The sequence below is a fragment of the Poecile atricapillus genome, chromosome 3, assembly GCF_030490865.1.
Source record: "Poecile atricapillus isolate bPoeAtr1 chromosome 3, bPoeAtr1.hap1, whole genome shotgun sequence".
Classification (NCBI taxonomy): Eukaryota; Metazoa; Chordata; class Aves; order Passeriformes; family Paridae; genus Poecile; species Poecile atricapillus.
This window is the reverse complement of record NC_081251.1, coordinates 870680-882220: the sequence shown is the minus strand read 5'-3', so window position 1 is coordinate 882220 and position 11541 is coordinate 870680. Positions and strand designations below refer to the sequence as shown.

The 11541-nt window shown below is 55.3% G+C and overlaps 1 protein-coding gene across 3 annotated transcripts in view; it reads left to right on the top strand.

Moving 5' to 3' along the window:
• The first annotated feature begins 3508 nt into the window (after positions 1 to 3508).
• The window catches only part of ASXL2 (ASXL transcriptional regulator 2), a 59575-nt gene continuing 51542 nt past the window's right edge, over positions 3509 to 11541 (top strand). For all 3 annotated transcript variants that reach the window (XM_058834256.1, XM_058834255.1, XM_058834254.1), the window contains exon 1: positions 3509 to 3662. In XM_058834256.1, coding sequence (XP_058690239.1) covers positions 3606 to 3662 — 57 coding nt within the window. In that variant the 5' untranslated portion in view covers positions 3509 to 3605. The remainder of the gene's footprint in view (positions 3663 to 11541) is intronic.

Below are 11541 nucleotides of genomic sequence, written 5' to 3'. Positions count from 1 at the left end.
CCTATCCCATCCCATCCCATCCCATCCCATCCCATCCCATCCCCATCCCCATCCCCATCCCCATCCCCATCCCCATCCCCATCCCCATCCCCATCCCCATCCCCATCCCCATCCCCATCCCCATCCATCCCCATCCATCCCCATCCCCATCCCCATCCCCATCCCCATCCCCATCCCCATCCCCATCCCCATCCCCATCCATCCCCATCCATCCCCATCCCCATCCCCATCCCCATCCCCATCCATCCCCATCCATCCCCATCCCCATCCCCATCCCCATCCCCATCCCCATCCCCATCCCCATCCCCATCCCCATCCCCATCCCCATCCCCATCCATCCCCATCCCCATCCCCATCCCCATCCCCATCCCCATCCATCCCCATCCCCATCCCCATCCCCATCCCCATCCCCATCCCCATCCCCATCCCCATCCCCATCCATCCCCATCCATCCCCATCCCCATCCCCATCCATCCCCATCCATCCCCATCCCCATCCCCATCCCCATCCCCATCCCATCCCATCCCCATCCCCATCCCATCCCATCCCCATCCCCTGTTCCAGCTCCCTGCTGGGATCCCCTTCAGGCACAGCTGCTCCTTCCTTCCCTGGGATTCCAAGCCCCGGCGCTCCTTCCCTGACCCTTCTCCCATCATTTGAGTGTTGGATTGCTCCCATCCCTAGGTGCACTGAGTCATGATTTCAAACAGACGTGGAACCACCTCTGCAGCAGCAGAATGCCAGGGTGGATCCAGAAGAGCAGCTGGAAAGATGTGTCTGAGGGAAGGAATTGGGATTTCACACTGAGGGGGAGTCCCCACACATCTGCTGAGGGGAGGGCACTGTGCTCATCTGTTGCCCTTCCCGATGGGAATCATCAATTCCCAATTCTTGATTAGCTCACAGTCAATTCCCTGACTTTTGTGAAGATCCTTGACACTGGGAATAGACAAAACCACCCCCAGTGAGGGGAAGATAAATCCCCTTGGAGGGAGCAGATGTCCTCGGGTTGTCATTGGTGAAACAGCCTGGACTCAGGGAATTTCCCTTTTTCCAATCACTGTCGTTTGCTGTTGCTCCACACTGTTGAATTTGCTGTCAGTTATTTCTGCATGGCTTATCCCCACAGCACTGACCTGTCAGAGGCACCTCCTTTGGCTCTAAGTTGCAGTGTCCTCCCGCTGTGCCCTGGAACTGTGGCCTTCCATGTGCTTTCCTTGCTTCCTCCCTCACATTTCACTCTTCCTGAGCCCCAGGCTGTGCCACCACTCAGCCCCACGGCCAGAATCAACCTGGAACCACAGAACCGACCAGACATTAAATATCTGACTCACTCCATGTTCAATGTCAGCTTTAATAACACAACTGTCGGGGAGCATGAGGAGATTCAGAGCTGAGCCTGGAACAGGCTGTGCTTGGAGCACTCTGGGGTAGTGAAAAGTGTCCCTGCCCAGGCCAGGGGGTGCATGGGCTTTCCTCAATATTATTATTATTATTATTATTATTATTATTATTATTATTATTATTATTATTATTATTATTATTATTATTATTATTATTATTATTATTATGTTATTATTATTCCTCAATATTATTATTATTTCCTTAATATATAACAACAACAACAACAACAATAATAATAATAATAATAAATTTAATAATATAATAATATAATATTAATATTAAATATTATATTAGACATTATAATATATTATTTCATATACTAAGTATTTTATATAATAATATTTAAAATATTAATATAAAATACTATGTCTATAATATATATAATATATATTAATAGAATAAAATATAATCTATTATATAAAAACATGTACAATAAATATATACATTATATATTAATACACAGGATATAAATAATATTATAATTAATATTAATACGCTTTCACAAAATATTAAAATAGAGACTAAAATAGTTCCACGTATCTAACTCAGAGAACGGTGTAAAGCAATTATTATGTTTCTTACATCTACAGACTATCCTCTCCAAGTGATAACTGTGACAAAAAACAGAGAATAAGCATCCAAGAAAGATTTATCCCCTCTATTTTTATCCTTTTGCTGTGCCTCCCTGGGTTATTTTGGGGGGCTCTGGGCAGGTGCCCCCTTTCTATTTTAAACAAAATTCACCTCGGGCTTTCTTGCCAAGCAGGACGTGTCTGCTGCCCTGGGCCACAGCTTGTGAACACATCCATGCTTCTATTTACACCTGTTATAAAAGCATATCGTATTATTGGCTTTTTGCAAGTATTATATGTATAAGATTAAAAAATTTTGTTGTATTAATATAGTTTCCTTTATTTCTGTTGTTGATGAAACTTAGAAATAGTGGTATAATACATATAAGTTAGGCTGTAACATGATATTAAAGCACAAACTACTTTTTTGTTTATATAACCCAGAGACTAAAAAAGAAAATAGTCAGAGACCCCCTTTCATCCTAAGATTATCTTGTCCAGATGAAGACAAGCAGTCCTCCAAGCCCTCCAAAGGAAAAATTTATGGCACCCGTTATCGAAGGACATAAAACCCAGTGGCGCCAAGAAGATTGATCTATTGGGAAGGAGGCAAGGAAAAACTAAACAGAGGAACACCAAAAATCCTAAGAAGAATGTCTGAACATGTATGAGAATTTATGGATATGTAGTGGGACTCTGTTTTTAAGGGACAATCCTTCGTTAGTAAGGTGTGCTCTCTTGGCTGAATGCAGAGACACCTGGCTGTATCTGTACACTTTATTGCTATCTCCCAATTGTCTTTTTATTAAACTTTTACATTCTATAAAAAAAATATGTGAACCCCGTTTTTCACACATGACACATCCATTTACACCCAAGAGACGTGGCAGGTGACAGGAGACACGGCAGGTGACACACCAGGAGTCAACACTCCACAATACTCCCAACTATGCGAAAAAGGCCCTTCGAGGGAGCTCAGGCTCCTCCTTTGAGGCTGTTTCAACCACAGCCAAGACCCTGTTTCACAATCCCTGCCTGTTCTCCATGACTCCCTGGGCGAATTGTTCACTATTTCTCACTCCAGAGCCGTCGCCATCGCTGTCACTGCGGAGGTGATGGGCACCGGGCCGTGAGGGAGCTGCCGCCATCTTTCCCCCTCAGCCACCGCGCCAGCGCAGGCTGCGGGACCCGCCGGCGAGGGCGGAGGAGGGAGCAGAGGCTGCCGGTGGCATTTGGTGGCGGCGGGACAGGGGAGCAGTTGGCGGTGGCAGCCAGGCCGGTGTCACACGGGGAACACCGCGGCGGAGCCCCAGCACCGCCCTGAGGCGCCCCCGCCGCCATCTTTGCTTCCCCTCAGGCGGCGCCGCCATCTTTGCCCGTCGCTCCGAGAGGCGGGAACGCGGGGGGTGGGCGTGGCTTCCCCGGGCCCCGCCCCGCGCTGTGGGCGGGCCCGGCGGGCGGGGTCACATGACCGCGGCCCGTGCGCAGCCGGAGCCAACATGGCGGCGGCGGCGGGCGCAGGGGCCGCCGCGCTCGGCGCTGCCCGCCTTTAGGGGCCGCCGCCCCCGCCCCGCCGCCCCCGCGCCCGCCGGACACCCCCCGAGCGCCCCGAGCCCCGCCGCGTCCGACATGAGGGAGAAGGGCCGCAGGAAGAAGGGCAGGACCTGGGCAGAGGCCGCCCGGACGGTGCGCGGGGGGGCGGCGGGGCGGGCCGGAGGCCGCGGGGCGGGTCGGGGCGCTCCCGGCGGGGCTCGGGGCGGGGGGGGACGGGACCTGCGGCGGGGCCCGCCCGGCTCTGCCGCCGCTCCGCTCCACTGCACGGCCAGCCGCTTGATTTTGACCTGTTCTCCGGTTGCTCCGTGCTTCCCGGCAGGAATTTCCCTGGGAAGCGGCGTGGGGGAGGGATTGCCGCTTGGATTCGCCCTGGCGAGCGAGGGTGGAAGTCACATCCCCCAACAAGTGACAGGCACGGGGGGCTTGCGGTGCCAGCACAGGCGTGTGCCCTCCGTGCAGGTGGGAGCCGCTGGGCTGCCCCAGGTCAGGGAGAGCTGCAAATCCTAAAAGCTGAATTTTTATCGGCCGGTTTCCCCTCGTGGCAGGGTTTGTTGCTGTCCTGTCGCCTGGCTGGCCTCGCTGCGCTCCCTGTGAGGGCCGGGCACAGAGGGTGGAGAAAAGGGAAGTTCAGCAGTGGGACGGGAATGAGAGAGGAAACTCCACAAGTGCGACCTGCTGGGCTGAAACGCTGAGTTGTGAAAGCTCAGCTCACACTTCCCAGATCGGGATAAATCCCTCTCATGGAGAGGGGGAGGAGCTGGGCTTCTGAGAACCCTCCTGGAAAGGGGATCTGTTCAAACAGGACTTGAAAAGTCTGGCTGGGAAGCAAATGTAAATAGAAACCTGCGGCTGAGACTTGCAAGGGATGTTTTAATAAATAAATTCATTTGGACCTCGTGTTTACAGCTTGAGAGGCATCAGAATAGCTGCTGTGTCCAGGAGATGCAGTGCAGTTAGAGATTTTTAAGAAATAATTTACTGGCTTGCAGGCGAACACTTTGGTGCTGCTTTGCATATGTTTTTGTATAAAATTTTTAACAGTGTCTTGAGCAGTGACAGGATCTTCAGTGGAGGGGAGAAGTGGGATCAGCTCTTTTCCAGCCTCTGTGCACTGCTGTCCATCCATTGATCCTTTCCAGAATCCACTTAAGGGCTAAACCATGTATTTAGCAAAGCTGCACCGAGACCTGTCAGCACTGCAGGTTACACATTGCCCAGAGCCAGGGCACAGGCAGGCAAAAGGAGGGAAGGATGAGTAAATCCCTGCCAAACCCCAGCTCTGGCAAATCTGTGTGCTCAGCAGGAATGTTGAAGGACTCTGGTCAAACTCCAGCTCAGTCTCCCTGAGGTTTTCGTGTGCTTTGGGGTTGAAATCGTGGCTGTGGTTCTTGTCCTGGGCTTGGCTCTCAGCTGCTGCTTGGGGTTTGGAGGGAAAATTGTAAAACCGTGCTAAGGAATGGAAAAGCTCTCAGCTGTCTTTTTCTGCTTTTGGAAGGTGACATAAAACTGTCCCCAAGCTCAGGAATCTCCCCTTTTATCTCCAGGTGTCCCCTGTGTGTGGAGGCTCCCTCAGTGAGCTCTGAGCTGGCTCTGGGGTGACCCCAAGAGTCACTGGGCTGCAGGGGATGGGCCTGGGGCTCTGCTTGTCACGGGATCAGAGTCATCCAGCTTGGAAAATCCCTCCCAGCCGTGCCTGATCCTCACCTTGTCCCCAGCCCAGAGCTCTGAGTGCCACATCCAGGAATTCCCTGCACACCTCCAGGGATGAGACTCCAGCACCTCCCTGGGCAGCCCCTGCCAAGGCCTGAACTCCCTTTCCAGGCAGAAATTCCTGCTGCTGGCCAAGCTGAGCCTGCCCTGGCCCAGCCTGAGGCCATTTCCCCTTGTCCTGTCCCTGTTCCCTGGGAGCAGAGCCCGAGCCCTCCTGGCTGTCCCCTCCTGGCAGGGACTTGTGCAGAGCCACAAGGTCCCCCCGGAGCCTCCTTTTCTCCAGGCTGAGCCCCTTTCCCAGCTCCCTCAGCCTCTCCTGGGGCTCCAGCCCCTTCCCAGCTCCCTCACAGACCTGACTCTCCAGGCAAGTTTCTCCTGAGGAACTCCCCAGCTCCCTGCAGAGCAGCCTCAGGTCATCCCAGCTGGATTTTCTGGGACAAGTCTGGCCCCCCATCTGCCTCCCCTCTTGCTCTGTCACCTCTGCACTGGTGCTCACAGGTGGTTGAGGCAGCTAAACCAGCAAAAACACTGTTTTTTATAATTGATTTGTGGTGCTGATACGTTTGTGTTCCACTTTAGTCCTCCTGGCCAGGAGTTTGGGATTAGGTGTCCCCCAGTTCTGGGGAGGTCATGGGAACACAGAGGTAGTTTATTCTTGAGTTAAGTGAATCCCTTGGAGCAGCTCAGAGGTGAGACGTGGCAGTGAGGCTGTGCTGGCAGGACCTGGGGGAACTTTAGGGATGAGGGAATTCCATGGGACTGCAGCTGTGCTGCTCTGGGGAGGTGTGTGGGGCTGGAAACTGGGGCAGCAGAGCAGCGTGAGGTGAGAGAAGGGTCCCTGTGAGGGCAGGAAGTCACTGTTGATAAACAGCCTTTTCTCATTTCCTGCCTCGCTCGCTGCCTGTGCAGCTGCCTGGGCTGGGGACGGGCCTGGGGTCCCTGCAGCTCCAAAGCCACCTGCAGGAGGGGACAGAGGAGCTGCTGGGAGCACAGGGGTGAGCAGCACACAGGCTGCAGGTGCTGTGTTCAGGCTGCCCCTGGCCCGTGGCACTGCTCCAGCTGCACCTGGAGCTGCTGCCTTGTGCTCACGCATCCAGAGCTGTGCAGGGTGTGTGTGCACAGCCAGAGGGGTGCCTGAGCTCAGGGCCGTGCCTCTGGCAGCCCAGGGTTATCAGACATCTGGAACTGCTGCCTGTTCAGCCAGTGCTGGCAGGGAGAGCAAGGCTGGGCTAGGACTGGCCTTAGTCTTGGCTGGGATGTGTTCTCCTGCTGCATCCCACGCACCCAGGGTGGGCAGCAGGGAGGGGAATTCTGCCCCTGTGCTCAGGTGAGACCCCAGCCCTGGGGATCCCAACAGCACAAGGAGCTGGAGCTGCTGGAGAGAGCCCAGAGGAGGCCCCGGAGCTGCTCCAGGGCTGGAGCCCCTCTGCCATGGAGCCAGGCTGGGAGAGCTGGGGGTGCTCACCTGGAGAAGGATCCAGGGAGAGCTCAGAGCCCCTTGCAGGGCCCAAAGGGGCTCCAGGAGAGCTGGAGAGGGACTGGGGACAAGGGCTGGAGGGCCAGGACACAGGGAATGGCTGCCAGTGCCAGAGGGCAGGGCTGGATGGGATTTGGGGCAGGAATTGTTCCCTGGCAGGGTGGGCAGGCCCTGGCACAGGGTGCCCAGAGCAGCTGGGGCTGCCCCTGGATCCCTGGCAGTGCCCAAGGCCAGGCTGGACACTGGGACAGTGGGAAGTGTCCCTGCCATGGAACTGGGTGAGCTGTAACGTTGCTTTCCACCCAGAGCATTCCATGGTTCCATGGTCACCACTGTAGTGTCCAGGGGGTGCTCCCAGGGCTGAGGTTGGAGGTGCCCTGGTGTTCCCCTGCTGACAGCACTGGGGCTGTGCAGCAGAGAGCTGCTCTGGGATGTCCTGACTGCTCAGCTCCTGCAGTTGCTGCTTTTCCTCTCCCTGTGTTCAGCACAGCCCTCAGGATGCAGCTTCATCAAGGAGTGAGGGGCAGAGCCGAGTGCTCCGTGCCCTGGTGGCTCTGTAGTGGTGGTGGCACAGGTTCCTGTCCCCGTCCCCAGCAGCTGTCCCGTTCCTGGCAGGCTGGTGTGGTGCTTGTGGGTGGGAGGTGTGAGCTGGGATGGGCTGAGGCTGAAGGGATTTGCTGTTGGTTGCTCAGGGCAGTCCCCGTGGGTGACCTGAGGAAAGGATTTGCTGCTGCAGTGCCGAGGAGCCGGGGCTGTGGGGGGCTCTGGAGAGGTTCCTTGGCTGGGACACCCAGGGACACGGGGCTGAGGTGACCCCTTGGGGAGGAGCAGCTGCTGCAGCCGTGTCCTTGAAATGCCACGATGGGCTGGGGGGAAGGGGCCCTAAATCTCATCCAGTGGCACCTCCCACTGTCCCAGTGTCCAGCCTGGCCTTGGGCACTGCCAGGGATCCAGGGGCAGCCCCAGCTGCTCTGGGCACCCTGTGCCAGGGCCTGCCCACCCTGCCAGGGAACAATTCCTGCCCAAAATCCCATCCAGCCCTGCCCTCTGGCACTGGCAGCCGTTCCCCCTTCTCCTCCTGCTCCATCCCTTGTCCACTGTCTCTCTCCAGCTTTCTTGTTGGCCCCTTCAGGCACTGCAAGGCCACAGCTGGGTCACCCTGGAGCTTCCCTTCTCCAGGTTGGACAATGCCAGCTCCCTCAGCCTTTCCTCACAGCAGAGCTACTCCAGCCCTCTGGTCACCTTGGTGTCTCTGGACCTGCTCCAACAGGTCACTCTCCTCCCTGATAATTCCATGGGAAAAGTCCGGAGGCTGCTGTGGAGCACAGGGGGCTCTTCCTGGAGAACCTGGAATGGGTTTTTCACTTCCCAGGGAGGTGTTGACAAAGGTGGTGCTGCAGAAGATTCAGGGGTTAATCCCACTTTGTGGAATGAGCTGATAGCTGCAGCTGGGAAAGGTTTCCTGGATTTTTTTTTTTTTCTGGAGGGGATTGTTTGGTGTTCTGTTGGGCTTTTTGGTGGTGCTTTCTTTTGTTTTGAAGGCCCTGGGGATTGTCAAGGCTCCTTCCCTGTTCCCAGGCTGTGGCCAGGGACAAATTTCCAAGGCAGACACAGGGCTGTGGTGAGGGCTGGCCTGTCACAACTGTCAAATGCCTTTGCAGAGCTTTCTGAAGGACAGGGACAGGGCAGGTGGTGGCCACAGCTCAGGGGACTGAGCCACTGTCTGGTGTCCTCCCATCTGTGACGTGGCTCCCTGGCCCGGGAATTACCCTGGCACCGCTTCCAGGGAAACAGACTGAGCAGGACTTGGCACAGACTCTGTCACATGTTCATGAAGAAGGGCACTTTGCTTCACTCCTCACTCACAGATCCCTGAGCAGCTCTTGGCTGTAGTTTTGCTGAATTTTTTCAAGTTTTTCCTGAAGGATTTCTGTTCTGGGGCACCTCCAGTGCTGGGGGCAGCTCTGGGCCCCTCCTGCCAGGAGAGCCCTGGAGGGGCTGGAGCATGTCCAGGGCAGGGAACAGAGCTGGGAAGGGGCTGGAGCCCCAGGAGAGGCTGAGGGAGCTGGGAAAGGGGCTCAGCCTGGAGAAAAGGAGGCTCCGGGGGGACCTTGTGGCTCTGCACAAGTCCCTGGCAGGAGGGGACAGCCAGGAGGGCTCGGGCTCTGCTCCCAGGGAACAGGGACAGGACAAGGGGAAATGGCCTCAGGCTGGGCCAGGGCAGGCTCAGCTTGGCCAGCAGCAGGAATTTCTGCCTGGAAAGGGAGCTCAGGCCTTGGCAGAGGCTGCCCAGGGAGGTGCTGGAGTCTCATCCCTGGAGGTGTGCAGGGAATTCCTGGATGTGGCACTCAGAGCTCTGGGCTGGGGACAAGGTGGGGATCAGGCACAGCTGGGGCTCCATGGGCTGGGAGGGATTTTCCCACCTCAGTGATCCTGGAATTTTGTGACTTCCCAGTAAAGCCAGTGATTACAGGTGTGAGCTCAGCTTGATCCTCTCACACCTGCACTTCTGCTCCCTGCTGTAGCGAGCTGAAATCTGCTTTAAGCTCATCCTGAGCATCTCCAGCAGACAAATGGTGGCTTAAAATGGTTCCTGTGTGGAAACAGAACTTGTGAAGGATGAGGTGGAAGTGTAATCCCCTCTAATGGCTGGAGCAAACCAGCAGACTACAAAATCCTCCTTCCAGTCACAATAATCCAATTATTGGCCTGCCGTTTTAAACACTAATTTCCAAGTTCCTTTGCTCCTGCTGGGCATTTGAACTTCTTGAGGGGCTCTGAGTTGCTGCAGATGCCATCCCTGCAGCTGTGGGTGTGCAGGTGATTGCTCTGGCTGGAGCTCAGTGAAGTCCATTTCCCATTTTGGGGCTGGCAGTGCAGTGCTGGTTAAGGTGGGGCTCATTTGGTTGTTATTACAATTACAGTCAGCATTACAGCTGCTTTAAAAGCTGCCCCAGGGCCTGGCTCTTGGCTTGGCAGTGGAGCCCACCTGTCCCAGAGTGTCAGTGCAGCTGGAAGAGCTCTGGGATGTTGTTTCCATGTGTGTGAGATCCCGGGGCAAGAGGGAGCAGTGCCAGGGGGGAATGCCCCGAGTGCCTCTCCCAGCAGCATCCCAGGTGGAAGTGTGGGCATCTCTTCATCACTGCCGTGTTCCAGGAGGAAAATTCAGTGCTGAAAAAGGATTCCAGAGACATTCTCTGTATTTCACAGAGTCACAGAACAGTTTGGGTTGGAAAGGATCTTAAATCTGATCTCATTCCACCCCTGCCATGGCAGGGACACCTCCCACTGTCCCAATGTCCAGCCTGGCCTTGGGCACTGCCAGGGATCCAGGGGCAGCCCCAGCTGCTCTGGGAATTCCATCCCAGCCTCTCCCCACCTGCACAGGGAGCAATTTCTGCCCTTCTTTAAAGCCATAAAAGCACTATAGGTGTGGATTTTACCATGAAGCTCAGCCACACTTCTGCTTGGTCTATCTTTTCATTTAATTTTATCAGGAGGGGTCTGGAGGCTTGGGGGGGCTCCCCAGGCAGCTCAAACCTGCACCTGTACGAGGCTGGCTGAGCATTTCAGGGCAAGGCTTTTGCAAGTGGAATGTTGGAGACCCAAAGGCAGTGGTTTTTCCTGGTATAAAATCCCAGGATTGGTTTTTGTTGGGAGAGCCCTTGGAGATCTCCGTGTCCCACCCCCAGCACAGCACCTGCAGGAGGTGCACATGGACGTGGTCACTGCAGTAACAACACTTTGGTGTCTGAGAGAGATGGATCAGCTTCTGTTAAAGCTGCCTGGATGTGCTCTGGGTGGTTTTTTGTTTTGAAAAGAGGGAAATTGAAATTGTGCAGAACCCCCTGTGCGGCACAGGCTGAGATGTTTTGCACCAAGTGTGGTTTGTGTGAGTGCAGACACAGTAACCGAGGTGTGAGTTACTGCCCAGGCTGAGCAGGGCTGGCTGAACACCAAACTGAGGCTTTGGGGTTCAATCCTGAGCTGCAGCTGCTCCCAGCACGTGTCAAACACTCCAGGACCCAATGCCTGAGAGTCAGACTCGCTTTTTCTGTCATTGCCGGGGTTTGTGTGTCTGTGGGTCTGTTTGGAGGAGTAAGAACAGGGGGCCAAGAGCAGCTGGGACACTCAGTCCTGTCGCTGGTGTGTCTCTGAAACACCTCTGCTGCCTCTGGAGGTGGGATGCTCCCAAACACACAGCCCAGGGAGCAGCCTCAGTGGGACACAGGGAGGGACAGCCCTGCTGGACAGCTCAGATGGAATGGGAGCCTTGGATTATTGTGCCCTTTGCTTGCATTCTGTGGGTGCTTCAAAACTCTGCTTTGCAGGGGAGCAGAACAGGGGAGCTGCTGTGGAGCTGAGGAGAGATGAAAACTGGGAGAAGTAAGGGGATCCCAGAATGATTTGTACTGGGAGGATTAAGGGGATCCCAGAATGATTTGTGCTGGGAGGGACCCTAAGGCTCATCCTACCATGGGCAGGGACACCTGCCCCAGACCAGGCTGGTCCAAGCCTCTGCTCCCAGGGAACAGGGACAGGACAAGGGGAAATGGCCTCAGGCTGGGCCAGGGCAGGCTCAGCTTGGCCAGCAGCAGGAATTTCTGCCTGGAAAGGGAGCTCAGGCCTTGGCAGGGGCTGCCCAGGGAGGTGCTGGAGTCTCATCCCTGGAGGTGTGCAGGCAATTCCTGGATGTGGCACTCAGAGCTCTGGGCTGGGGACAAGGTGGGGATCAGGCACAGCTGGACTCATCTCAGAGATCTTTTCCAGCCTCAGTGTTCCTGGGATTATCCAGGCACGTGGGTTACACTTACACAAGTTTAG